At 42.9% G+C, this 24,192-nt stretch overlaps 1 protein-coding gene and 1 pseudogene across 1 annotated transcript in view; one reads left to right on the top strand and one right to left on the bottom strand.

The window, feature by feature from the left end:
* The window catches only part of SLC6A11 (solute carrier family 6 (neurotransmitter transporter), member 11), a 229,931-nt gene that overhangs the window by 37,377 nt on the left and 168,362 nt on the right, over window positions 1-24,192 (bottom strand). The window contains exon 7 of the mRNA XM_006900542.1: window positions 4,936-5,039. Coding sequence (XP_006900604.1) covers window positions 4,936-5,039 — 104 coding nt within the window. The remainder of the gene's footprint in view (window positions 1-4,935; window positions 5,040-24,192) is intronic.
* On the top strand, window positions 16,297-16,597 carry LOC102843513 (annotated as a pseudogene).

Here is a 24,192-nt window from a genome sequence, read left to right as displayed (position 1 = left end):
TGGCTTCTCTATGCTCCAGTGCAATCTTCAGAGTCTCTTCTGACATCCATTTTGGTCTTTTCTTCCTCTTCTGTCTTTGTAATGACCGTTTGCATTCTTCCTGTTCCATAGTCATCCTAATTTCCTAGTGTAGGCCCTATAAATGCAAACCACTGAGCCACAGAGTCAGCCTCCAAAGGTCTTAGCCACTGTGAGACATGGAAGTAGAGATTAAGATACATGTTTGTTGTTGCTGTTGACTGCTGGTCAATTACCCCTGCCTTGAGCAGAATGCAAAAGTGCATTGCCCCATAACGGTTTGTTGATCACCCTCTCATGATTCATGAGCTTTTCACTGGCTGAGTTCTGTAAAAACATCACCAGGCCTTTTTTCCTAATCCATTGCAGTCTGAAGGCTTCACTGAAAGTGCTCAGCCATCCTAGCAACACACAAGCATCCACCGATAGGCCTGTGACTGTGCTTGAGATACATGGGCTGGGAATTAAACCCAGCACTCATGTGTAGAAGTCCAGAATTCTATCATTGAGCCACCAGTAATACCATAACTGCTGTGGAGATGGGAGTTAGGATATAACCTGTGCTGTACCCCACATGAAAAAAGATGGTTCTCTTCTACAATGGTTCTCCTCCAGTTTCTCATGAAATGCACGACTAGGCCTGAAGGAGGAGGTGGGCTGGCCTCTGCCCTCCTGTCTCTCAGGAAAAGAGGCAAGACATCATCCCAGTGCTTCTTCCCTGGCTGGACAACTCTTACTGCTCAGAGTGCTAACTCGGCTCAAATGTGCCTTCTGTGAGAAATCTAAATGCTATCTTCCAACCCTGTCACCTTAGGAGACTGAAGATGATGGCCCTGTATTTCTCTTTCTTTTCTCTACTAAAAATCCCAGTTTCTTGACTTAATCCTGACCCTAACCTTGAGCCCCTCTTCACCCCAGCCTTTGGGGTCTCTGGGAAACCAGCAGATTAGTGAGCAGTGAAAGCAAAGGCTTTCTGTGGTGAATCACTGAGTTTGTATCTGGTTAGGGCATTCTTGGGCAGTAGTGGGATCACATAGGTCCTGTTCCAGAAGTGTCATGTGGTCACTGGTGGCTGCTAGCCTCACTGACTTCTTCTTTAAAGGGGAAGGCCAGAGTTCCTCCCAGTGCTGGGATAAGTCTGCTCCCTGACTCCCTTTCCTGACATCTGAGGGAAACTTCAGCTCAGTGCAGGCCAGAGTCACTCCCAGTGCTGGGATAAGTCTGCTCCCTGACTCCCTTTACTGACATCTGAGGTGAAATGGCCTTGGTTTATGAAACAGTGGAAACGGTGTGGAACTGGAAAGGAGAGCATTTTTCCTACAGAACATTTTCCTCTGCAGTCAGGAATCCCCCTGTACTGAATGGTGGGTACCTAAAATGCGTTAGACCCTGTTTTATTATTATTACCAGTCCACTATACTATTTAACCATGGGGTTTATTGAGGGGAAGCCCCTGCACAAAGGATTTTAAGGTTAGTTCTCACAAACACTGAAGGTTTGGCCCTTTCTCAGAGCAGGACAGAAATGATGTTCCCTGGGAGTGAACACTTCTAAATCCTAACAGTTGTGCTGGTAGGTACCAACATGGGTCCTGGTTACACCATCCCCACCTTCTGCTCATACTGTCAGACAGATGGACAGAAGGACAGAGGCACAGACTGGAACTCCCAGTGGCAGGTCCTGGCCTGGCTCACCTGCCTCCAGCCCTCTCCTCCCTGCTGTCTAGGTAGAAGGCTAATGTAACTGGAACTGGGAAGTCAGCAGGAGCTGAGCTGGGCTTTTAAGACCTCCAGAAGCTATTATGTGGTCAGCAGAGAGGAAACTAATTTACTCTGCCTGAGCTGTGAATATTGCTTGCAGAACTATTTGGGAAGGGGAAAAAAAACAAGCCTTTTTTAAAAAAAGGAAAAAAATACTTTTTTTTAAATTGAGATTTTAAAGTTTATAAAGAACTTGGATTTACATTCATTCATTGTTGCAGACTTTACTCCCTGTTCGCCCCCATCCCCACTCCCTAGTTTGCATTTCTTATTGGGCCCTGTCACTGAGGGAATTTGCTTTCTTCTACTGAGAGCAGGAAGCAGAGGGGCCAGCCTGCATCACACTGGGGACTGAGTGGGGAAGAACCTAGCGAGCCCCCTGCTGTGAAGATCATAGCCAGGCAACCTCATGACACCCTCATGATTAGTGGCAGGGACACAGGAGCCAGGAAAGCCTAGGTTCAAAGCCACTTTCAATCACCAGCAACATGAATGTGGGCACCACATGACTTGGCCTCCATCTGCCTAAATTCCCTTGTTTGTACAATAATGTGATTTTCTTATTTCTGTATATATAAGCCAGCACTCTCAGTCACCAGGGATGCAGAAGTGATCAGAAATCAGTACCTGCCCTCAAGAGCTAACAGCCTAGCTGGAAAGATTGCAGTGACCAAGAACCCACAGTGCCCCCTCCTCCAATTGGGCCTGGGGGACTTCACCACACACCCTCCCTACCATCTCAAGCAGACCACACTTTTGGTCCAGACCCTAAGTCCCTGACCTACTGGTTCTGTTCTCCTTATGGAAGGCATCTTCTCGCTCTTTTTCTGCCCACAGCATTCATTTTGCACTGGGCTCACAAATAGCTTGAACCTAGGCCCAGCCCTACCTGTGAAACCATGAAGACACATGGGATCACAATCATGGGTCACCTTGTCTGACCTTTAGCATCCTTTTGCCTGAATGCACAAAGACCTCTGGGGACAACAGAAATCTCCAATGAATGGTATATTTGCATCCTGCAATAACTTTTCTTCTGCTCACTGCCCACTTAAACTTCCTCACTGCCTCAAACGCAAAACGTCAATCACTTAAACTCACTGTCTACAAGTCAGTTCTGACTCACAGCTAGCCTCCATTGTCCAATTTCCTCTCAGCTACCAGTAGATTTGGTTTCAGAAAACCTTTGGCTAGAAGCACAACACATAACACGTTACACCACCAGAGCTACACCACCTAGTGTTCCCATACTACAGTCTGCTGAGTCTCACCTATGGTGGTCCTGCCTGCAGTTCCTGTGGCATCAGCTTCACACATAACAAACAGATGGGCTAATGAAGTGGCCACTCCACAGCCTCCAGAGGATGCCTGGCCCTGGCTTGGAACCCTGGAGACTTTGTTATTGACTCACCAGGGAACAGCACACAAGACAAGGCCCCTCAACGTCCTATCTCTAAGATGGGTTCTGTTGACACACATTTTTATAGTCCATTTGTAATCCAATGTTTATAGTCCCATTTGAAATAACTCAAAGGTTATTCCAAATGACTGTTATCTGCAGCAAGGCATGAAATGGCCTTCACACAGTGCCCTCACTCCCATAAAAGAGGGTCAGTGTTTACAGCATTGTGGTTTTTCTCATTGATCTGTTACATTCTTTACATGACATGGGACCCATTGAGAATAAAATTTTTTGTTAAAAGAACAACCAGCTTCTTTGGAGCAGAGCCTGACTCACAGCAGCCCACGTGCAGCACAGCACAACTGTGTAGTAGGGCTTTGCGGTGGCTGTGACCTTTCAGAAGTGGATATCCTGGTACCTCTAGGTGGGCTCAAATCCCTAACCATGTGACTGGTAGGTAGGCATGGACACCTGTATGCTGGTGGTATGCCTTTAATTGTATAGATGATTTAATAGTATCTCACTAATGTAGAAAGGTGTAAAGTTGTATTAATATTAATATGAAACCAGCATATACTCAGAGTTAAGTAAAACCAACACACACTGCCTCCATCTGGTACAGAGGGAAGAGAGCCGTTCATGTTTGTGGAAAGAGGCTATCTGTATTTTTCTTGGTGGATGCCACATTTGTTTCTTTTTTCAAAATTGGTTTTCATTTAGTCAGTCATATTGTTGTTGTGTACTGTTGCGTTGGAAATGACCCATAGACAAACCTCAAGTAGGTTTTCAGAGGCAATAAATCACATGTGAGGAGCTTGTCCATCTGTCTCCTGCAGAGCAGCTAGTGGATTCGAACTACATATCTTTGTGTTGGCAGTGCAATTCTTTTCTTCTAAGTCATATACATTTTGTTTTATATCATTAATTACAATTAATTAATACAAGGAAAATGGAGCTCTGGTAGCCCAAAGCATACAGTGCTGGGCCATTAGCTTTGGATCTATTCTGACAGGATGGCACACAACCACAGTGCAAGAAAAGGGGCTATTTTTAATACTTTCCTGTGTTTCCAGAAATTATAGAAACTCTAGAGTTTCAAGTGAGCTGACTTGTCATTTTCTCTCTTTGTGATTCCTTTAATTATTGTGATGGTTTCTTTTTATATTCTTTCCACTCAGACATCAGTATTTTATTCCTAGCTTTCGGAAGCTTGAGTTTTTAAAAATATTTACATTTTTAATCTACTTGCCTACTAATATCAAAGGCTGGCAGCTGGCAACACCCAGCAGTACCGCAAAAGAAAGGTCTGGCGGTCAGCACCTGCATAAATTACTGCTAGGAAGACCTGATGGAGCTCAGCTCTACTCTGCAGCACAGGGCTCACAGGAAAGTTTTGTTTCATTTGGGGTTTATTTTAGAGACCTAGGGCTTCTAGAGACAAGTGAACAGGGGCAGGGTGGGCAGTGGCTTTCTGAGCAGAGGAATAGCTCTTGACAACATCACATCACAGAGTACACTGCTGCTTCAGTGGGATTACAAATGTGGAATAGCTTCGAAGCCTAGAGAACATTCCCATTACCAGTTCTTTCCCAGCTCCTCCGTTTCCCTTTCTTTGTCTCCTGGCTGGGAAAGCCAATGTAGAGCTTGTCTGTCTGTTCCTGTCTCATAAAGGGAGGCAAGCAGTTTGTGACAAACCTAGTATGAGCTGGGCTCTTGGAAGTTGGAGTGGAGGAAACTGGGCTAGGAAATGCTTACCTGTAGCAGTTGTTGTTATAATTGTTGTAACTCCCCAGAGCAGTTAGACAGCCCAGGCAGATAGCATAGGAGAAAAAGATCTGCGTACCAGCATCTACCCACACCTGCAGAAAGGCAAGGGGAGTTGGTGTAAGAAGAGAAGTTCACTCTCCCTCCCATGTCCTGCCCTTAGGAAACACTTAACAAAGTGATAACAAAAAAGGACTAACTTCAGAAATGCATTTTGGGATCCTTCCTACACTAAAAAAAAGAAAATAAAGAAATGCATTTTTAAAGGAGTTCTACCCTTGAGGGACTAATTATTTAAAAATAAATGCTGTTAATTAAATTCAGAATTTCCCCTCAGGGTTATAGTTAATAGTTCACTGAAGAGGAAGGCCTAGGATGCTTAGGGCCTGGACTCTACCAGTCACCAGATGTGTCACTATGTAAAACTGATTTAATTCATGCTTGGATTTCTCATATGTGAATTAGGGAACACGTTTACCTTTCAGAATTGTTCCAAGGATTAATGCACTAACAAGAGTAAGCATCTAGGTTAAAAACACTTTCCAATAGGATGGAAAGAAAACCTACAGACTACTGCAAAAACATTTGGCAAAGCCATCTTAGATAAGGGACTCATAATTAATTTTGTAGAATATTACAAAACCTCCACAAGAAAAAGACTGATAATCCAAATACAAAATGGGTAAAAGACATGGAAAAACTTTTCACAGAGGAAGACATTCAGATGGCCAACAGACACATGAAGAAATATTCAAAATAACTGGCAATAAGAGAGATGCAAATCAAAACCACAATGAGATAACATCTCACCCCAGTAACAGTGGCAAAGTATAGCAGGGCAGCAAGTATTAAATTTTAAAGAAGATGTGGAGAGGTGAGAACTCTCATACACTGTTGGTAGGATTGTAAAATGGTGCAACTATTCTAGAAGGCAGTTTAGCATTTCCTCAAAAAGCTGAACAAAAAATCCCGTATAATTTAGTTATTCCACTGCGGGAAATACACCCGAGGAAAATGGAACTGAGTTACAAATGGAGATTTGTACACCTATATTCATAGTAGTGTGATTCATAATAGCAAGAACATAGAAACAGCCCAAATGTCCATCAACAAATTAATGGATTGAGAAATTGTGGTATATTCGCACAATGGAAGAAGTTCAGGCTGTTTTGAAGGAAATGGCAAAAAAATAAGGCCCCAGGAATAGATGGTATACCAATTGACATATTTCAGCTAACAGATGCTGCCCTGGACGTGCTCACAAAGTTGTGCCAAGAAATCTGGAGAACAATCACTTGGCCAACTGACTGGAAGAGATCAATATTTGTTCCCATCCCAAAAAAAGGTGACCCAACAGAGTGTGAACACTATAGAACAAGCTCATTGATTTCACATGCAAGCAAGATTCTACTGAAGATTATCCAAGGACGACTGGAACAGCACATCAGCAGAGAACTGCCAGAGGTCCAGGCTGGGTTCAGAAGGGGTCGTGGTACTAGGGATATTGTTGCTGATGTCAGATGGATCTCGGCTGAAAGCAGAGAACACCAGGAGAATGTCTATCTGTGTTTCATAGATTATGCAAAGGCATTCGACTGTGTGGATCATAACAAACTGTGGCTGACTCTGAGAAGAATGGGAATCCCAGAACACTTGATCGTTCTAATGCGAAACCTACACTTAAGCCAGGAGGCAGTCGTCAGAACAGAGCAGGGTAACACTTCATGGTTCAAAACTGGGAAGGGCGTACGCCAGGGATGCATCCTAACTCCATACCTTTTCAACCTGTATGCAGAACATATCATCCGGAAGCCTGGGCTCTATGAGGAGAAATGTGGGGTCAAGATTGCTGGACGATCTATCAACAATCTGCGTTATGCAGATGACACAACCCTGCTTGCTGAAACTGAGGAGGACCTGAAGCACCTGCTGCAGAGGGTCAAGGACTGCAGCCTACAATATGGATTGAGGCTCCATGTCAAGAAAACAAAGATTCTCATCACTGGGCCAATTGGAAGCATCAGGATGGATGGTGAAGAGATTGAGATTGTACACAGCTTTAGTTTGCTTGGCTCCACTGTCAACACTCTTAGCACCAGTAGCCAGGAAATTAAAAGGTACACTGCCATGGGAAAGTCTGCTGTTAGGGACCACTCCAAAGTACTGAAGAGCAATGGTGTCTCTCTGGAGACTAAGGTGCGTCTGATATAGGCCATGGTCTTTGCAATCCCTTGTTAGGCATCAGAGAGTTGGACAATGACCAAGGAGGACAGAAGGAGAATTGATGCCTTTGAGCTGTGGTGCTGGAGAAGAGTATTGGGAGTACCATGGACTGCTAGGAAAACAAACAGATTCATCCTGGAAAGGGTTAAACCGAATGTCTCTTCGGAGGCAAGGACTCTGGGGCTCCGTCTAACATACTTTGGACATGTGGTAAGAAGAGACCGGTCCTTGGAGAAGGACATCATGGTGGGGAGGGTGGAAGGACAGCGCTGGAGGGGAAGGCCCTCTATGAGGTGGATTGATTCAGTGACTGGAGTTATCGGGATGAGAATGTCAGAGACAGTGCGATTGGCACAAGACAAAGCAAAGTTTAGGGCTGTTGTACATAGGGTCTCTACGAGTCACAAGCGACTCGACGGCACATAACAACAACAACAACAACAGGAGAAAATATTTTGACAAATACTATATAACATGGAAGCAGATAGACAACATTATGCTAAGTAAACAAATTCAGGTACATAAGGATAAATACTGCATAAGACTATTATCGTAAAAACAGAAGGGTAAATGTATATAAATGTCCAAAGAGGGAAGGGGAGAGAACAGAGGATGAAGGTGAGGAGGGTGGAAGTGATGGGATATCAGAGGTTAATGAGCAGAGGGAAGGGGTGACAAATTAGGGAAGATCCAGTGGGAATATGAAAAGACAAGGTTATAGCAGGTGATTAATAGATCAATGATGATTAATTATATAAAGCATAATGTACGAGCATTTGAATCAAAGAACTCACAAAAATAACATAACAAAACATAAATATGGATTGAGGCTCAATATCAAGAAGACAAAGATTCTTACCACTGGGCCAACTGGTAGCACTAGGATGGATGGTGAAGAGACTGAGACTGTTACAGCTTTAGTTTGGTTGGCTCCAATTAACACTCTCGGCACCAGCAGCCAGAAAATTAAAAGACGTATTGTGATGGAAAAGCCTGCTGTTAGGGACCTCTCCAAAGTACTGAAGAGCAATGGTGTCACTCTAGCGTCTGATACAGACCATGGTCTTTGCAATCACTTGTTATGCATCGGAGAGTTGGACAATGATTAGGAAGGATAGAAGCAAAATTGATGCCTTTGAGCTGTGGTATTGGAGAAGAGTATTGAACTGGTAAGAAAATGAACAGGTTCACCCTGGAGAGGTTTAAATCAGGCTGTTCCTCAGAGGCAAAGATTCTGAAGCTTCATCTGATGTACTTTGGACATGTTACAAGGAGAAGGACGTCATGCTTGGGAGGGTGGAGTGCAGGAGAGGAAGACCCTCTATGAGGTGGATTGATTCAGCGACTGGGGTAATGGTGGTAGGTGTGTTGGAGACAGTGAGATTGGCACAGGATAGGGCAAGGTTTAGGGCTATTGTACATAGGGTCGCTATGAGTCATAGGCAACTCAACAGCACATAACAACAACAACAAACATTAAAAAAATAGTACAAGAGAGCTGTACATGGCAATAGACAAATGAATATCTTAAATATATAACATATAAAAAATGTTGTTGTTGATTGCCATTGAGTCGAGCACAACTCATAGTGATCCTATGAACAAAAGGTCTGAAGCCTTTCTATAACTATCGACATTTATCAAAGTTCATATAGTTTCCAGAGACATGTTATTTAGGAAGTAGATGCCACTCCTGCTTCCAAATAGCTATATATAGAGTGTATATATATACACTCTAAATGTATATGTATAAAGTATACATATATTCCTACTCTCAGAAATACTGACCCTAACATTTTAAACATAATAAAAATAGAATTGATGCCTGTATTTGCATTACTTATTACTTTTTTAAAAAGAGTAGGTACCTCGGACTCAGAATATGTTCTGAAATCACGTGTATATATATTTATATAATATACATATTATATTTATATATTCCAAATATCTATATAGATATTTATATATCTCTACCTCTATCTGTCTATCTCTATCTGTATTTATCTATGAAAGGCACCCAAGGGTCAAGGACTCTCCTTCATAGGGTCGCTATGAGTCGCGACTTGACGGCATTAACAACAACAACAACAACAATCTGAAACTGAGGAGGACCGAAGCACTTGCTGCAGAAAGTCAAGGCTGTAGTCTTCAATATGGGTTGAAATTCAACATCAAGAAGACAAAGATTCTCACCACTGGGCCAATTGGCAACACCATGATAGATGGAGAAGAGATTGAGGATGTTGACAATTACAGCTTGCTCAACTCCACAATCAACATTCTTGGCACCAGCAGCCAGGAAATCAAAAGACGAATTGCATTGGGAAAGTCTGTTGTCATGGACTTCTCCAGAGTACGGAGAAGCAAAGATGTCAGTCTAGAGACTAAGGTGCACCTAATCCAGTCCGTGTTATTTGCAGTTGCTTGCTATGCATCAGAGAGCCAGAATATGACTAAGGATGAGAGAAGAAGAATTGATGCCTTCAAATTGTGGTTCTGGAGAAGAGTCTTGGGTGTACTTTGGACCACCAAGAAAACAAATAGATCTGTCTTGGAGGGGGTGAAGCCAAGTTTCTTCTTGGAGGCTAGGATTTTGAAGCTCTGTCTCACATACTTTGGGCACATGGTCAGGAGAGACCTATCCTTGGAGAAGGACATTATGCTTAGAAGAGTGGAGGAGAGGAAGACCCTGGATGATGGATTGATACAGCAGTTGGGGCAATGGGGGTTGGTGTGTCAGAAATAAAGAGACTGGCTCAGGGCAGGGTAGGCTTCAGAGCTGCTGTACGTAGGGTCATTATCGGTTGCAGGCAACTAGATGGCACATAACAACAACAACAACAACAGCATACACACACATATTCTAAATGTATATGTATAAAGTTAATAATGTATTTATGCAAAACTGACTCTCAGAAATACTGGCTGTAACATATTTAAACATAGTAAAAATAGAATTGATGCCTGTATTTGCATGACTTATTACTTTTTAAAAAAAGAGTAGGTACCTCAGATACAGAACATGTTCTGAACCCATGTTTAAAGTCCAACTAATGATTTTCTTTTTTCCTGGTGATCATCTTTTTTTCCATGGTGATTCAGTAAACATCTTTAGCACCATGCTGATGATATTGTTCAGTCCCAAATAATATGCCTCTTTTTACCTTGCTACTGTCTGAACAAAAGACATGGTGACTACATGGTTAGACCTCACTGTATTGGTTATATAGATATCTGACTGACTACATCTATTGAAAGAGTAATGGAAAAGTTTAGTATCAACAGTCAAGACAAGACCAGGAATTGACTGTGGAACAAACCATCAGTTACTCATATGCAAGTTCAAACTGCACATAAAGAAAAAAAATGTTTATGAGAGGAAAGATATGACCTGCTTTCATTCTAACTGAATTAAGAAACCATCTCAAGACTAGATTTAATACATTAAGCACTAAATAGAACATCAAATGAATGGTGGGGTGACATCAAGGATATCATTAATGATGTAGCAAAAGGTCATTAAAAAGACAGTGGAGGAAGAAAAGCCCACAATTAATGTCATAAGAGACTCTGAAACTTGGCTTTTCAAAACAGAGAAGTCAAAGTGAACTGAGGAAAATGTGCAATAATGAATGAATGAAAGATCTAATGTTTTGGCAAACTTTCATTAAAATCACTCAAAACACCAGAGAAGCCAAAACAAAGGGAAGAAATTATTAATTAAGAGAGCTGAAAAGAAGATTCCAAAAGATGGCTCAAGAAGACAAAGCAAGGCATTAGAATGAAATGTGCAAAGAGCTTGTATTAGGACACCAAAAGGGAAAAACATGTTAGGCATTTCTAAAGCTGAAAGAATTGAGGATCAAATTCAAGCTTCAAGCTGCAATACTGAAGGATTCTATGAGGAGAATATTATATGATGCAGAAAACATCAAAAGAAAATGGAAGGAATATACAGAATAATAGTAGCAAAAAGAACTGGTCAGCACTAAAGCATCTAGGAACTATCTAATAACTAAACCCCAAACAATACTGAAGAAAAGTTCAAGTTGCACCAAGACAATGGCAAAAAATTAAGGCCCAGGAATTGGTGAAATTGAGGCATTTCAAGAAACTGATGTTGCCCTGGACGTGCTTTCTAGTCCAGGCTAAGACATCAGGCTAACTACTTGAAGACATTTGTATTTGTTCCTATTCCAAAACAATATAAAAAAGTAATTGATATCACATGCACATAAAATCTTGCTCAAAACTAATTAAAATTAGCTGAAACAGTATATTGACAGAGAACTGCTAGAAAGTCAAGCTAAATTCAAATGAGGTCATTGAATGTGGTCTATCATTGCTGATGTCAGAAGGAATTTTGGCCAAAAGCAGACAATACTAGAAAGAGGTTTGTTGTTGTTGTTGTTGTTGTTGTTGTTATGTGCCGTCGAGTCGTTTGCGACTCATAGCGACCCTATGTACAACAGCCCTAAACCCTGCTCTATCCTGTGCCAATCTCATTGCCTCTGACATACCCATCCCGATTACCCCAGTCACTGAATCAATCCACCTCATAGAGGGTCTTCCCCTCCTGCGCTGTCCCTCTACTCTACCCAGCATGATGTCCCCCTCTAAAGACCTGTCTCTCCTTACCACATGTCCAAAGTATGTCAGACGAAGCCCCAGAATCCTTGCCTCCAAGGAGCAGCCTGGTTTAACCCTCTCTACAATGAATCTGTTTGTTTTCTTGGCAGTCCAGGGTACATTCAATACTCTTCTCCAGCACCACAGCTCAAAGGCGTCAATTCTCCTTCTATCCTCCCTAGTCATTGTCCAACTCTCTGATGCATAACAAGTGATTGCAAAAACCATGGCCTGTATCAGGCGCACCTTAGTCTCCAGAGAGACACCATTGCCCTTGAGTACTTTAGAGAGGTCCCTAACCGCAGACTTTCCCATCGCAATACGTTTTTTGATTTCCTGACTACTGGTGCCAAGAGTGTTGACCGTGGAGCCGAGCAAACTGAAGCTGTGAACAATCTCAATCTCTTCACCATCCATCCTGATGCTAGCAAAAAATAAGGCCCCCGGAATAGATGGTATACCAATTGACATATTTCATCTAACAGATGCTGTCGTGGATGTGCTCACCAAGTTGTACCAAGAAATCTGGAGAACAACCACTTGGCCAACTGACTGGAAGAGGTCTATATTTGTTCCCATCCCAAAGAAGGGCGATCCAACTGAGTGTGGAAACTATAGAATTGAAAGAGGTTTACTTCTGTTTTATTGATTATGCAAAAGCATTTACCTTTGTGGATCATAATAAATTACAACATTGTGAGGAATGGTAGTACCAAAATAATTATAAAACTTATACATGGACAAAGAAGTTGTCCAAACAGAACTAGGGAATACTACATGGTTTTAAATCAGTCAAGATTGTATCCATCCTCCATATCTACTCAATCTGTTGTTGTTAGGTGTCAGCAATTCGACTATGACTTATATTGACTCTATGAACAACGGATCAGAATCTTGCCCTGTTCTGCTCCGTTCTCACAGTCTCTATCATTGCCAAGTCCACTGGTGTAGTTACTGTGTGAAACATGCTGTTGAGGGTTTTCCTCTCTTGCACTGACCCTCTAACTTACCAGCATGATATAGTTTTCAAAGGACTGGCTCCTTCTGACAATATACTCAAAGTATGTAAGATGAAGATTCATCATCCTTGTCACTATGCAGTATTCTAGTTGTACTTCCTCCAAGACAGATTGGTTTATTCTTTGGGTAGGCCATAGTATAGCCAAAACTCTTCTTAATACTACAGTTCAAAGGTACTGATTCTTCTTTGATCTAAATTTCAGATGCATGAGAAGTAATGTAAAGTGGCATGGTATGCACCAGGAACATCTTAGTTTTTAAATTGACATCCTTACTCTTTAGCATTTTAGCAAGGTCTTAAACAGCAAGACATTTTTTTTTAATTTCCTGACTGCTTCTACCATTGGAGTTGATTGTAGATCCAAATAAAATTAAATTGACAACTTCAATCTTTTCTTCATCAATCATGATGTTGTCTGTTGGTCCAGCAGTAAAGATTTTTTCCCCTTGATATTGAGATATAATCCATAAGGAAAGCTGTAGTCTTTGATGGGCCACTTGCCTCTTGGGACCATGAGCCTGGATTCCAGAGTGACGGGCAAAATCACTAACATCTCATTGCTCCAAGCCAAGCAGCAGCACTAGGCCCGCCAGCCCCAACAGCACACGCGGAACTTGGGTTTTCCATCCAAGTCCAAGGACAGGGCTGGATGCCCTTCCTGAGGTTCATGACCCACTGCCTTTTCTTCAGTGTTTTCTTTTCACACACACACACACACACACACACACACACACACACACACACACACTTTGTAGGTTGAGCCATCAGTAGGGGCGAAAACATAACTTACATGGCTTAGCAGAAAATGGCTGAATTAAGCTCTTTCTTTTTGCCTTTTATATTGGTAAAGATTCTCAAAAGATTAAAAGTAGGTTAGGAGAAGAATAAAACAGCTGTGTTTCCAGTATGCACCTGACAATGGCTTTTGTCAAAGTGAATAATTACATGAAAATCACTTCCTTCCCACCTCTTTCTCAACCTCTCCAGGTTGCTAGGCGCCCTCGCTCCTGCTAGTGGCTAATGCCACATACAGAAGTGGATGAATACAGTATGGTCATTATGAGGGCAGGGGAGGCCAGGAGGAGGATTCAAATGCTCCCTCCCTGGTGGATTCAAAGGGTGGAGAGAGCTGGTGGAGATGACTCTGGATATATTTAAATGCTAATGTGCTGGGCAGACAGGAACAGCGGTGGGAAGGGGCTGAGGTTCTCAGCTTGGCAGCCCCAACAAAAATGGTCTTACAGCCTCTCACTAGGGCACCAAGCCCTTCCCTGGGCAGCCTGCCCCTGGGGCCAACCTGGGCTCCCACTGGGTGGGCCAGGGGCCAGGGGCTCTGCCTGTGAAGTGTCACTGGGCTCAAGGGTTACAACACCAGGGATGTAGGACATGGGGGGAGTGTGGGTGTGTAGGGTGACTGTGGTGGCTTATGTGAGGAGCAAGGGGCAGTGGACACTGTGGCTGGGCAGACAGCAATGAGCTTCTGACTTCCATGGGAGAGCCTTGGAGGTTCTGCCTGTCTACCCCTCACTGTATGAGGTGATGGTCCCCCACTTTTCCCAAGAACTAAGGAGTCCTGGTGGTGGAGTATTTAATGTATTGGACTCCTAACTGAAAGCTCAACAATTTGAATCCATGAGCTGTTCTGCCAGAGAAAGTTGGATTGTGTCTTCTGTAAAGGTTTGTGGTGTTGGAAACCTGGGGAGGGGTCACTGAGTCACACCAGACTCAGTGGCAGGAGGTATAGATTTTGCTTTACCCAAGTGCTAAGTGGAAGCTGGTCGGAGGAATGAAAAGTTTGAGCAAGGCCCTAATAGTACACATTCTCAGCCCTAAGTGTCCATCGGACCATCCACACAGCCTCCAAGTAAACCCTTCAGTGCCATGTCAACTCGAGCAGGGTGGCTCCCTTTTGTGAGAGCAAAGTGTGCTCTACGGGGGCTCTCAATGGCGGTGACCTGCTGGCCTCTCTTCTAAGGCACCTCTGAGGAGACTTGAATTTCCAGCCTTTGGGTTTACAGCTGAGTGAGTTAACTACTTACGTTACACAGAGCCTCCAGCCACATAAGCTTAGGGGGTTCATGTAGGCCAGGACTGTCCTCCAGCAGTGCCTGTCAAGAAGGCAGATTTTGGACAGAATGCTTCTCTGTGCCAGAGCTAAGCTCACTGCAGGACTGTTATCCTCTCAGCTTTCCACCCTAAATGCTAGAGGTACACTGTATACAGTGTGCACTTAAAGACCCCTAGGCCAGTGGTACTACTCTTGGATGAGAAGCCACAGGCTGGGCATGGGGTCTCTCTGTGTGTCTATGTTGGGGGAAATGTGCAGCAGAATCAGATCACATCCCTGGGGTGCACAGGGCCAGAGCCAAGCCCGGGGAAGGCACATACTCCTGTGTCAGCAGAAAAGCCTCAGCTCCTCCCTTGCTCACGTTCTCCTCATCGGATAAACACAGAGCCAGCTCAAAGGCAGAGAGGCAGGGGGAGACAAGCAGCCCTGCCACGGACCCCATCCACCAGCCTGTAGAAAGGACCCTTGAGAAGAAAGGAAGAAGGCAACAGCCCTGGCTGGGGAAGGAGCCATCTGTGGTCCCGCCACAGTGAAATCAATACATTTAAAGCTGCTGTTATCATGGTTATTGTTTATTGTCTGTCTCCCCAACAAGAATGGAAGCGCCAAGAAGCAGGGGATTTTGTCTTTTAACTGCTGAATCCCCACACTGCCTGGCATACAATCAGTATTCACAAAATTTTCATTGAAAACATGAAAGCTGACGGCTGGGCTGGGTCCCTAGCATGCAAGAGGGGATCATTCCAGTCTTGGAGCTCCAGCTACAGGGCCAAGGAAAGAGGTGTCCAGACAGAGGCTTGAGGACACTGGACCTGATTCCAACTTGCCCCTCAAGCTATTGAGTGCTGCTGGGGAAATCCTTTCTGTCTTGACCTCAGTAAAATAAGGTAACTGAATTGCAATGGAGAATATGTACCATGCACCTCCCCCTCCCATTCCCGCCTGTGGCAGACCCTGCTAACAAGCCTTAGCACCTTGCTCAATCCAGCTGGGTGAAAACCCATCCTGACCAGAGCGGCTACACACGACCGTTGGGCTCCATCATGCTGGGCTTCTAAGGCAGCACATCATACTTGGTAGAGTAGAGAGTCAGGGAGAAAGACCAAGACCTTCAATGAGGTACATTTACACAGCAGTTACAAGGGGTTCAAACAGCAATGATTGTGAAGATGGTTTAAGTTTCACTCTGTTGTGTATGTGGTATGAGTTGGAAGTGATTCTAGGGTGCCAATAACAATGTGAAACTAAGATAGGAGGTCCTCATTGCAATGTGTGGGTACAACAGTGTTCCATAGTGATTCAAGGGCTCCAATAACAATGCAAAACTAGGTTTCACTCATGCACAGTGCTGACCATAGCGCGCCAGCCAGTGTTTTTCTCCAGTGCTATCTCTGCCGTTGCTGCTGTCACTATGGCTCATTACAAAGCTGTCGACTCAAAGCGTAAACAGTTCTGGAGGTACTTGGAGAAGTTGGGGGTGCTGGGCATGTTGGCGAAGGTGTTAGTAGCTGTATGAAGAACCAGAAAAACTCAATAATAGTGTTTTGGACTTTTAAAAGCATCATTTAGGAGCTGCAAACCCAGAAAATCCGGAAATAGAATTGGCAGAAATGAAAGAGAAATATGAAGCTATTGTAGAAGAAAATGAAAAATTGAAAACAAAGCTTGTTCAATATGAACAACCTCAGGAGAAAGAAGTGTGCCAAATATGATTCTTCTTAGTTGAAAAGGCACTGAGAAATGGTTTTGTATGACTTGAACAGCTTGTATAGTATATATAGAATCTTTTCTGAACAAATGCTATAGAAATTTTAATATGTTAAATTCACTTATCATACTTTATTACGAACACATATTTAGAATCACCAATAAAATCTTCATATAACTTAAAAAAGCCCCATAAACAAACAAAAAAACACCGTGAAAGTAAAACAGAAGGTCCTCATTGCAGTGTGTGCATGCACCTGTTCTCTCTGGTACATACAGTGGCTGAGATTTCAAAAGCAGATCATCAGGCTTTTCTTCCCAAGCACCTCTGGGTAAATCTGAGCCTCCAGCCTCTGGTTACCAGCTGAGCATCTCAACAATTTGCGCCACCCAGGAACACCCTTTCTGTAGCAGCTCACCTGCACTGGGTCTCATTGAGTGTTTATTTCATTTAATCCTCACAACCATATTCTGAGATAGGTAGGCTTATTCTCTCCACTTTATCAATAAGGAGAGTGAGACTCAGAGAGGCTGTAGAAGTGGTCCTTCATTGCTCTGCTGGTAAGTGGGAAATAAGCCTAACCTGTCAGACCAGTAGCCTTTGGCCACTTCAGCCAGGAGAGTGTTGTGAGGGGCCTTCCCACCATAGCTTCCCTGCACTCCTTCTCACTCCTCACAAGCACAATTTCCAACTTGAGGCCCTTGATTGGCATTAGGTGATCTGCATGTCTCCATCCAAATACTGTTCCCTTTCCACTCTGGTGTCCTGGCTAACCTCCCACGTCACACAGTCATCTGCTCCATGTTGCCTTGCCTCTTCTCAGTGGAATGGAAGCAGTGACAGGTTTGAATAACACCTAAAGTTTGGGCTTACAACTAATGTGACAGCAAAACCTGAGAATCCCAGGAACAGAAAAGCCAGCCTGGGGCTCCAGGGGGAGTGAAGGGATGCAGTGGGACGGCAGCCAACTCCCCCCTGTGATTCGTGGCACAGCTCCCTGACTGACCCTCACTATGTCTCAGAGGGCAAGGAAGCAGAGATGAGGCCCACCCACTTCTTGGGGATAAGGGCGTGGGGGACCTCTACCGTCATCTAGCCATCTCCCCAAATAAGGTCAGATGATATGGACTCACTTTACAGGCAGTCACAGACAGAGGCTGCCTTCCTTCTACATGCCGCTCTCTACCACCTACCCTGGTGCTGATCTGAGCAACAAAATCAAGAATGACCACTGGGAAACTCAAGTATGGATATTATAGTGTTCAGGGCTGACATGGACTGTTTTCTTTAACATACTGTCAAATGTTATCAACAGAAATAAAATAAGTGGACAGACAGCAGGATAGGAAACAAACACAGCTGAATGCTGATTGCAATACATAATGAGTGCGAAAGTGTTCAGTGTGCAGATAGAGCCAGCCCGGCCAAGTAGAGCACACTTCCACTCCAGCATGAGGAACAGGATGTCTCCCTGGAGAGCAAGTGCCCCATCATAAAAGGCAAAGGAAACACCTCCCAGGGACCCAGCGCTGAGAAGGCAGGATTTGGGACTAACAGTACATTAATATATCAATGGGGGTGTATTGCTTGAACTTTGTCCAGCAAAAAATAGGCAGAAGTGTCAACCTCTGGTGCCCATGAAAATGTTTGGAAACAAGGTGCTTGAGGATGTTACTAGTTAACATGAGGTCCCACTGAAGTAGGGAAGGCCCTGGTCCAGCAAAATGGATGTCTTTATAAAAAAGGAAAAGAAACAGGGAAGAAGCCCATGTAAACACAAATATAGGATGGATGATATATCTGTAAGCAAAGGATGGCCAATGATCACTGGCCTTCACTAGAAAGTAGGAGAAAGATGGCCCCACAGCGTCCCCAGAAAGAATCCCCACAGCTGGCACACTCATTTCAACTCCCAGTATCTAGACTGATAAGACAATGAACTTCTGTTTTCCTTTAAAGGGCCCTATTCACTGTGGATTACAACACTGCTGGAAATCTAACACAGGAGGAAATCCTTATGCTGATCAGGGCTAAGTGAGGAACTGTTTAGTCCTTGATGAGAAACTTTAGCAATTTTCTGGGATTCATTCATCTCAAGGAGATTGTTTTCCCTGTTGCTGTTACTAGGTGCTAACAAGGCAACTCCAACCTATCACAACCCTATGCACAACAGAACAGAGCAGAGCCTGGTATCATGACAAGGCAACTCCAACCTTTAACGACCCTATGCAGGACAGGACAGTGCAGAGCCTGGTATCATGACAAGGAAACTCCAACCTGTAGAAACGTTATGACAAAACAGAGCAGGACCTGGCCTCAGGACAGTTTACAAACTCTGCTGTGTTTCAGCGCTTTCTGCAGCTACTATGTCAATCCATCGTGATGAGGGTATTTCTTTTTTTGTCACTGACCTTCTACTATATCAAGTAGGATGTCTTTTTCCAAAGTCTGGCTTCAAAGGAGCATTCTGGATTCATTTATTAAAAAACAGATTTGTTTGTTCTTTCGGCAGACCATGATATTCTTCACTAACACCACGCTTCAGAAGCATCACCTCTGCCTTCCTTACCTACTGTCCAGCTTCACGTGCATAGGAAGCAAGTGAAAATGTCATGAAGCGGGCTAAGTGTACTTTAGCTCTTTCTCAAAGTGATGTCTTTGCACTTTAGCACTTTGAAGAGGTATTTTGAAGATTTTTCCTATTTGATTTGACTGCTGTTTCCATGGGCTTTGATTGTGGATCCAAGTAAAAGAATATCCTTCATAACTTCAATCATTTTTCCATTTATCATGATGTTGCTTAATGATCCAGTGGTAAGGATTTTTGTTTTCTTTATGGTAAGATTTAATCCAGACTGAAAGCTTCATCAGTGAATGCTTCAAGACCTTTTCATTTCCTTCAAGAAAGTTTGTGTCAGGTATAGTTTTGAGGCCTTGAACACTGATGAAGGAAGTCCAGATAAGCTGTGGGAAGGTATCCAGAATGTCATTCATGAAAAATGCTAATAGTACTAAGAAGAAAGAAGAAGAAATGACAAAAAATGGATGCCAGAAGAGACTCTGAATATTGCACTAGAGTGCCGAGAAGCCAAAACAAATCAAGAGTTAAGGAGCTGAATAGAAGATTTCAAAGGGCTGCTCAAGAAGACAAAGCAAAATAGTATAATAAAATTTGCAAGGAGCTAGAGACAGAAAATAAAAAAGGCAGAATTTGCTCAGCATTTCTTAAGCTGAAGGAACTAAAGAATAAATTCAAGCCATGAGTTACAATGCTTAAGGATGCCATACGCAGAATACTGAATGCATTAAAAGAAAATGGAAGGAGTATATAGTCATTGTACCAAAAAGAATTGGCTGAAACATAAGAATTTCAAGAAATAACATATGGTGATGAAGGAGGAAGTACAGGCTTCCCTGAAGGACTTGGCAAAAAATAAAGCTCCAGGAATTGATGGAATATCAATTGACGTATTTCAGCAAACAGATGTTGCCCTGCATGTGCGCACCAAATTGTGCCAAGAAATCTGGAGTCCAACTGATTGGAAAAGATACATATTTATTCCCATTTTTAAAAAAAGGTGACTCGACAGAGTGTGGAAATTATCATACAATACCACTAATATCAGACACTAGAAAAATCCTGCTGAAGATATCCAAAAAAGACTTAAACAATACATTGACAGAGAACTACCAGAAATAAAAGCTGGGTTTAGAAGAGGTAGTAACACTAGGGACACTATTGCCAATGTCAGAGGGATCTTGGCAGAAAGCAGAGAGTGCCAGAATGTCTATCTGTGTTTGGTTGACTATGTAAAGGCATTTGACTGTGTGGATCACAATAAATTGTGGCCAACCTTGAGGAAAATGGGAATGGCAGAGATGATCTTGCTTATACGAAATGTATACTTGGACCAAGAAGCAGTCCTCAAAACAGAGCAAAGAAACACTGGATGGTTCAAAATCAAGAAAGGAGTACAACAGGGATGCATCCTGTCCCCGTATCTTTTCAACCCGTATGCAGAACAGATCATTTGGGAAGCAGGGCTTTATGAGGAGGAGTGTGGTATCATGATTGGAGGGAGACTCATTAACAACCTATGATATGCAGATGACTCACCTTGCTTGCTGAAACTAAGGCACTTGCTACAAAAGGTCAAGGACTGTAGTCTTCAACATCAAGAAGACAAAGATTCTCACCACTGGGCCAATTGGCAACACCATAATAGATGGAGAAGAGATTGAGGTTGTTAGCAATTATAGCTTGCTCGGATCCACAATCAACACTTTTAACACCAGCAGTCAGGAAATCAAAAGATGAATTGCATTGGGAAAATCTGCTGTCAAGGACCTCTCCAGAGTGCTGAAGAGCAATGATATCAGTTTAGATACAAAGGTGTGCCTAATCCAGGCCATGGTTTTCTCAATTACTTGCTATACTTCAGACAGTTGGACAATAACGAAGGATGACAGAAGAATAGATGCCTTTGAGTTGTGGTGCTGGAGAAGAGTCCTGAACATACCATGGACTGCCAAGAAAACAAGAGAGTTAAACCAAGTATCCCCTTGGAGGCTAGGATTTTGAAGCTCTGCCTCACTTACTTTGGGCATGTGATCAGGAAAGATCGGTCCTTGGAGAAGGACATCATGTTTGGAAGGGAGTATGGACAGGGCAAGAGAGGGAGACCCCAGATGAGATGGATTGATAGAGTAACTGGGGCAATGGGGGTTGGTGTGTCAGAATTAGTGAGACTGGTTTAGGACAGGGAAGGTTTCAGAGCTGCTGTACATAGGGTTGCTATGCATTACAGGCGACGAGCTAATAACATTCTATGGCAGGTTTGGAAGCAGGAGTGGCATCCACTTCCTAAACAACATGCCTCCAGAAACTCTATGAACTTTGATAAACGTTGATAGTTGTAGAGGGGCTTCAGGCCTTTTGTTCATAGGGTTTCTGTGAGTCAACTGGAAGGCGATCAATAACAACAACAACAACAACAACAACATATAGTAAAGCTGTTAATGAGTCTTCCTCCAACCCTAATGATTCTTCATATAGTTACTTTTTAAAATAACTTGTTCTGCATACAGGTTTAACTGGTATGGTGAAATGACAGAACCCTGATGCACACTTTTCCTGATTTTAAACCATATGTTATGCCTTTGTTTTGTTCAAATGACTGCTTACTGGGCCATATACAGGTTTGATGTGAGCCTAATTATGTGTTCTGGAATTCCTATTATTTACAATGTTATCTATCCACAGTTTGTTCTTATCCACATAGTTGAATGCCTTTGCACAGTCAATAAAACACAGGAAAACAGCTTTCTGCTATTTTATGTTTTTTTACATCCATTTGATGTGAGAAATGCCATCATCCACATTCTATATCTATATCCTCCTCTGAATCCAGCTTGAATGTCTGGGAGCTCTTTGTCATTGTACTGCTCCAGTCATTTTAAAATTATCTTCAGCAAGATTTTACTTAATTGTTATCCTAGTGATATTGTTTTATAATTTCTGCATATTTTTTTATCACCTTCTTTTAATGGGCACAGAGTAGATCTCTAGTTGATTGGCTTTCAGGTAGCTGTCTTCATATTTCCTAGCATAGATCAATGAGCATGTTTGCTGAAATATCTCAACTGATATTCTATTATTTCTTGTAGCTTTGTTTTTCAGCAAGGCTTTGGCAAGAGTGCAGTTTGGGCTTCCTCCTTCAATAACACCGCTTCTTTATTATATGCTACTTCTTGAAATGGTTGAGCATTAACCAAATTATGTTTTGTTTTGGTTTTTGTTTGTTGAGTTTTTCCCCTTTTATTATTGGTTTGCATACAATCCTATACAATGTGTTTTTATACAATCAGTCACGCATATATGCTGTATTTTATATAATTACTACTTTTTTCCTACACCTGTTATTACCTGTCTCTTCGAGTCATCATGGGATCTTTCCTATTCCTCCACACATACACACCCACACTCGCTGCTATCCTAGTGATTTTCTCCCTTTCCTCTTTGTTTCCTTGTTATGTACCTTGAAATCAGATCTAATTGGCACAAGAGGAGATTGCCCCTTCTTAACCAAATATTTTTGATAAAGTGATTGTTTATTTCTGCAATCTTCTTATGATGCTTTCATCATTTGTTCAATATTTTTCCCCATAGACTCCTCCTTGACATCCCCTCAAAGACCAGAAACAATTCTGAATTCCCAAGACCAGCATGGCCCTGTGATGTATCTATCTATGTGAAGAATCTTTAAGCTTCACTTCCAGCACAACTCCCTTAGTATGACATGGTCAGTCTTTCAGGGTTTGGGAGAGAAGGGAAGCCATGTACAAGAATGTGCAAGTTGACACACCTCTCACATATATGACATACTTTGATAGATTAATTTATATTCTATTTCTGAAGCATTTGCTAAAGAAGCCTATATTAACTTATTTTCCTCATTGGTGGACGATCTATCAACAATCTGCGTTATGCAGATGATACAACCTTGCTCGCTGAAACTGAGGAGGACCTCATGCACTTACTGCAGAGGGTCAAGGACTGCAGCCTTCAATATGGACTGAGGCTCAATGTCAAGAAGACAAAAATTCTCACCACTGGACCAATCGGTAGCATCAGGATGGATGGCGAAGAGATTGAGATTGTTCACAGCTTCAGTTTGCTCGGCTCCACGGTCAACACTCTTGGCACCAGTAGAAATCAAAAAATGTATTGCGATGGGAAAGTCTGCGGTTAGGGACCTCTCCAAAATACTCAAGAGCAACAGTGTCTCTCCGGAGACTAAGGTCCACCTGATACAGGCCACAGTTTTTGCAATCACTTGTTATGCATCAGAGAGTTGGACAATGACTAGGGAGGCTAGAAGGAGAATTGACGCCTTTGAGCTGTGGTGCTGGAGAAGAGTATTGAATGGACTGCCAAGAAAACAAACAGATTCATCGTAGAGAGGATTAAACCAGGCTGCTCCTTGGAGGCAAGTATTCTGGGGCTTCGTCTGACATACTTTGGACATGTGCTAAGGAGAGACAGGTCTTTAGAGAGGGACATCATGCTGGGTAGAGTAGAGGGACAGTGCAGGAGGGGAAGACCCTCTATGAGGTGGATTGATTCAGTGACTGGGGTACTCGGGATGGGTGTGTCAGAGGCAATGAGATTGGCACAGAATAGAGCACAGTTTAGGGCTATTGTACATAGGGTCACTATGAGTCGCAAACGACTCGACGGCACATAACAACAACAACAACAACAACAACATAGCTAATAGACACGTTTTGGAGAAGGTGAAACCAGGCTGCTTCTTGGAGGCACGGGTTTTGAGGCTTTGTCTCACATACTTTGGGCATGTTGCCAGGAAGGGCCAGTCCTTGGAAAAGGGCATCATGCGTGGAAGGGTGGAGGGACAGTGCAGGAGAGGAAGACCCTGGACGAGATGGACTAACACAGAGTAACTGGGGTAATGAGGGTAAGTGTGTCAGAGACAATGAGATTGGCTCTATATACAGCAGGATTCAGGGCTATTGTGCACAGGGTTACTGAAGTTGTAATCAACTTGATGGCACATGAAAACAACAACAATATATATT

The sequence above is a fragment of the Elephantulus edwardii genome, unplaced genomic scaffold (assembly GCF_000299155.1).
Source record: "Elephantulus edwardii isolate Elephantulus edwardi_28Jun2011 unplaced genomic scaffold, EleEdw1.0 scaffold00288, whole genome shotgun sequence".
Classification (NCBI taxonomy): Eukaryota; Metazoa; Chordata; class Mammalia; order Macroscelidea; family Macroscelididae; genus Elephantulus; species Elephantulus edwardii.
The sequence above is the reverse complement of the archived record's forward strand: the minus strand, read 5'-3'. Positions and strand labels throughout refer to the sequence as shown.